Here is a 3,664-nt window from a genome sequence, read left to right as displayed (position 1 = left end):
AACACAGTTCAACATTTTATTGAGATTCAATTAAATAGCCTTTGCTTCTCGTGTCGAAATCAAATATAGATCAAGTTTAAATTTGGTCGGAAATTCCCGAGTTGTCACATTAACCAAGAATGGTTCTCTGCCTTTTGGATCTTGTATCTCAATTGCCCCATGTGGAGTAATCTTGGTGACAACGTATGGCCCGTTCCATTTACTCTTCAACTTTCCCGCAAACAACTTCAACCTTGAATTAAATAACCACACACTTTGCCCTACCACAAAAGTTCGCCTTACAATTTGCTTATCATGAAACACTTTCGTTTTCTCTTTTTAGATTTTCAATCTTTCATAAGCATCGTGTCGCAACTCATCTAATGCCGATAGGTCTAACTTTCTTGATTTTCCTGCCTCATCCATGTTCATGTTCACCTGTTTAATAGCCCACTATGCACGATGCTCAATTTCAACAAGTAAGTGACATGCCTTCCTATAAATAAGTTGATAAGGTGAAGTACTAATAGGGGTTTTATAAGCTGTCCGGTAAGCCCAAAGTGCATCGTCTAGTCTTAAAGACCAATCTTTGCGATTAGGACTTACGGTTTTTTCTAAAATCCATTTTAATTCCCTATTAGATACTTCCACTTGCCCACTTGTTTGGGGGTGGTAAGGCGTAGCAATTTGGTGATTTACCCCATAATCCCTTAAGAGTTTAGCAAAATGGGAGTTCTTGAAGTGTGAACCCCCATCACTAATTATAGCCTTTGGGACACCGTGACGACATAAAATATTTTTCTTGACAAACTTAAGGACAACTTTGTGGTCATTGGTCGGAGTAGCCACAGCCTCCACCCATTTGGAGACATAATCAACGACTACTAATATGTAGTCAAACTCGAAAGACGATAGAAAAGGTCCCATAAAATCTATGCCCCAAACATCAAAAATTTCACAAATCAAAATTGGGTTCATGGGCATTTCATTACGTTTATAAATTCCCCCTATCCCTTGACACCTAGCACAATTTTTAACATACTCACATGCATCTTTGAAAATAGTAGGCCAAAAGAAACCTGAGTCGAGTACTTTGTACCCGGTTTTCTTTATTCCATAATGTCATCCACATGCAAAAGTATGGCAATGAGCTAGTATGTCTTTATGCTCGTCTTCCGCTACACATCTCCTTATGATTTGGTCGGGTCTAATTCGGTAAAGAACCAGGTCCTCCCAAATGTAATGCTTAACCTGTGAGAAAAAGTAATCCTTCTTGTGCTTGTTCCAATGCTCCGGTACTTTTTTAGTCACCAAATAGTTAACAATATGAGCAAACCAAGGTACCTGCACAACACTAAACAAACACTCGTCCGGGAAATTTTCCTGAATTTGTTTAGCAGGGTCAAACGGTGGCGGGGGTATCCTAGAAAAATGGTCCACCACCACATTCTCTATTCCCTTCTTATCCCTTATTTCCAAATCGAATTCTTGCAACAACAAGATGCACCTAATTAATCTAGGTTTGGTCTCCTTTTTCTCTAACAAATGTCTTAATGCAATATGGTCCGAGAAAACAACTACCTTAGATCCCCACAAATATGACCTAAACTTGTCTAAGGCAAATACTACCGCTAATAACTCCTTTTCGGTTGTGGTGTAATTTACTTGGGCTTCCGAAAAAGTCTTACGAGCATAGTATATAACTACCAATTTCCTATCAACCCTTTGCCCTAAAATAGCCCCAGCTGCATAATCGCTTGCATCACACATAATTTCAAACGATTTGGTCCAATCGGGTGATTGCAAAATGGGTGTCTCGGTCAACTTACGCTTAGGGGTGCTAAAGGCCTCCTTACATTGGTCATCAAAGTCAAACGGTATATCTTTTAACAACAAGTTGCACAATGGTTTAGAAATCGCACTAAAATCTTTGATAAACCTACGATAGAACCCCGCATGTCCCAAAAATGACCTTACCCCCTTGACATTGGTCGGTGGTGGCAACGTTGAAATTAGTTGCACCTTGGCCCTATCTACTTCAAATCCCCGTTCTGACACAATGTGTCCCAAAACCACCCCTTACCTTACCATAAAATGGCTCTTTTCCTAACTAAGGACGAGGTTAGTCTCGGTACACTGTTTTAAAACCTTTTCCAACATATTTAGACACGATTCGAAAGACTTGCCAAATTTTGAGAAATCATCCATGAAAATTTCTAAAGACTCGCCTATTAGTTCTGAAAAAATACTCATCATACATCTCTGAAAAGTAGCAGGTGCATTACATAAATCAAAAGGCATTCGTCTAAAAGCGTAAGTTCCATATGGACAAGTAAAAATTGTTTTTTCTTGGTCATTAGGATGGATAGGTATTTGGTTGTATCCCGAATACCCATCCAAGAAACAGTAAAACTTTTAACCTAACAAATTCTCAATTATTTAGTCAATAAAAGGCAAGGGAAAGTGGTCTTTTGAAGTTGCAGCATTTAACTTCCTATAATCAATACATACCCGCCAACCCGTCACGGGACGAGTTGTGATCTTTTCTCCTTCCTCGATTTCCATGACCGTGAGTCCAGCTTTCTTTGGCACTGTTTGAGTGGGACTCACCCACTGACTATCCGAAATAGGGAAGATAATCCCTGCATCCAACCACTTAAGCACCTCTTTCTTTACAACCTCCTGCATGTTCGGGTTTAACCTTCGTTGAGTGTCACGAGAAGGTTTAACCTCAGAATCTGTCACTATATGATGCATACATACCGAGGGACTTATCCCTTTCAAATCAGCTATTGTCCTTCCCACTGCAGCTTTGTACTTATTGATCACCTCAATTAAAGCTTGTTCCTGCACACCTGTCAAATCTGAAGCAATAATAACTGGCAAAGTGCCATTAGTACCCAAGAATACATACTTTAAATGGGACGGTAACGGTTTAAGCTCAAGGGTCGGTGGTGACTCTAACGAAGGTTTTGTGTTGGTATCTATGGACTTGGGTAATGGCTCATATTTATGAGTCTAAGGTGGTAACCTAGAGTCCATTGTACTTGCTATGGCCAACTCAACCACCTTAACTTCCTCACATTCAATGTCATCCTCATCTCCTAAGCAAAATACTTCCACCACATCATTTGTTATCAAATGAGAAGTATGTTTTTCCACCTGCTCATCAACTATATCTACTTGGTAGCATTCATGGACATATGGGACATGAAGAGGATTAAAGATATTAATCCTCATTTTCCTATTTCCGAATGATATGTCCATGGCACCCGTTCTACAGTTTATATGGGCATTTATAGTGGCTAAAAACGGGCGCCCCAAGATTATCGTGGGTTGGGCATCTCTCTTCCTAGGTTCAATATCCATCACTACAAAGTCAACCGGGTAATAAAAATCCTCCACTTTTACTATCACATCTTCTAACATACCCCTAGGCATTTTGATTGATTGGTCCGCTAGTTGAATGATTATATCTGTTCTTTTCATCAATCCTAATTCAAATTAGTTAACTAGGCAAAAGGGTAAGATATTAATGCTAGCTCCTAGGTCCAATAACGCCTTTTCACATTTATGTTTCCTACGATCACCGCTATCAATGGGGTCCCTGGGTCCTTAAAATTAGGTGGGAGTGTACCCGAGACAACCGCACTTAGGTGCTCGGTTAGCTCCACCTTCTTGGGTA

At 39.9% G+C, this 3,664-nt stretch overlaps 1 protein-coding gene across 1 annotated transcript; it reads right to left on the bottom strand.

Moving 5' to 3' along the window:
* Nucleotides 1–1,101: 1,101 nt before the first annotated feature.
* Nucleotides 1,102–3,420, bottom strand: LOC139900839 (uncharacterized). The gene is made up of 4 exons (XM_071883592.1): nt 3,027–3,420; nt 2,491–2,843; nt 2,166–2,241; nt 1,102–2,030 (listed from the first exon to the last, which is right to left on the bottom strand). The coding sequence occupies exons 1-4, from the start codon at nt 3,418–3,420 to the stop codon at nt 1,102–1,104; spliced, it is 1,752 nt and encodes a 583-aa protein (XP_071739693.1).
* Nucleotides 3,421–3,664: the final 244 nt, after the last annotated feature.

Source organism: Rutidosis leptorrhynchoides, chromosome 3, assembly GCF_046630445.1.
Source record: "Rutidosis leptorrhynchoides isolate AG116_Rl617_1_P2 chromosome 3, CSIRO_AGI_Rlap_v1, whole genome shotgun sequence".
NCBI lineage: Eukaryota > Viridiplantae > Streptophyta > Magnoliopsida > Asterales > Asteraceae > Rutidosis > Rutidosis leptorrhynchoides.
The sequence above is the reverse complement of the archived record's forward strand: the minus strand, read 5'-3'. Positions and strand labels throughout refer to the sequence as shown.

Coding starts and splice junctions, on each gene's coding strand:
- LOC139900839 (XM_071883592.1), bottom strand. CDS start 3,420: ATGCCTAGGGGTATGTTAGAAGATGTGATAGTAAAAGTGGAGGATTTT. Junction 2,242..2,490: donor GTCCCGTGACGGGTTGGCGG/GTATGTATTGAT, acceptor GCTACTTTTCAG/AGATGTATGATGAGTATTTT. Junction 2,031..2,165: donor GGATGATTTCTCAAAATTTG/GCAAGTCTTTCG, acceptor ACATTGTGTCAG/AACGGGGATTTGAAGTAGAT.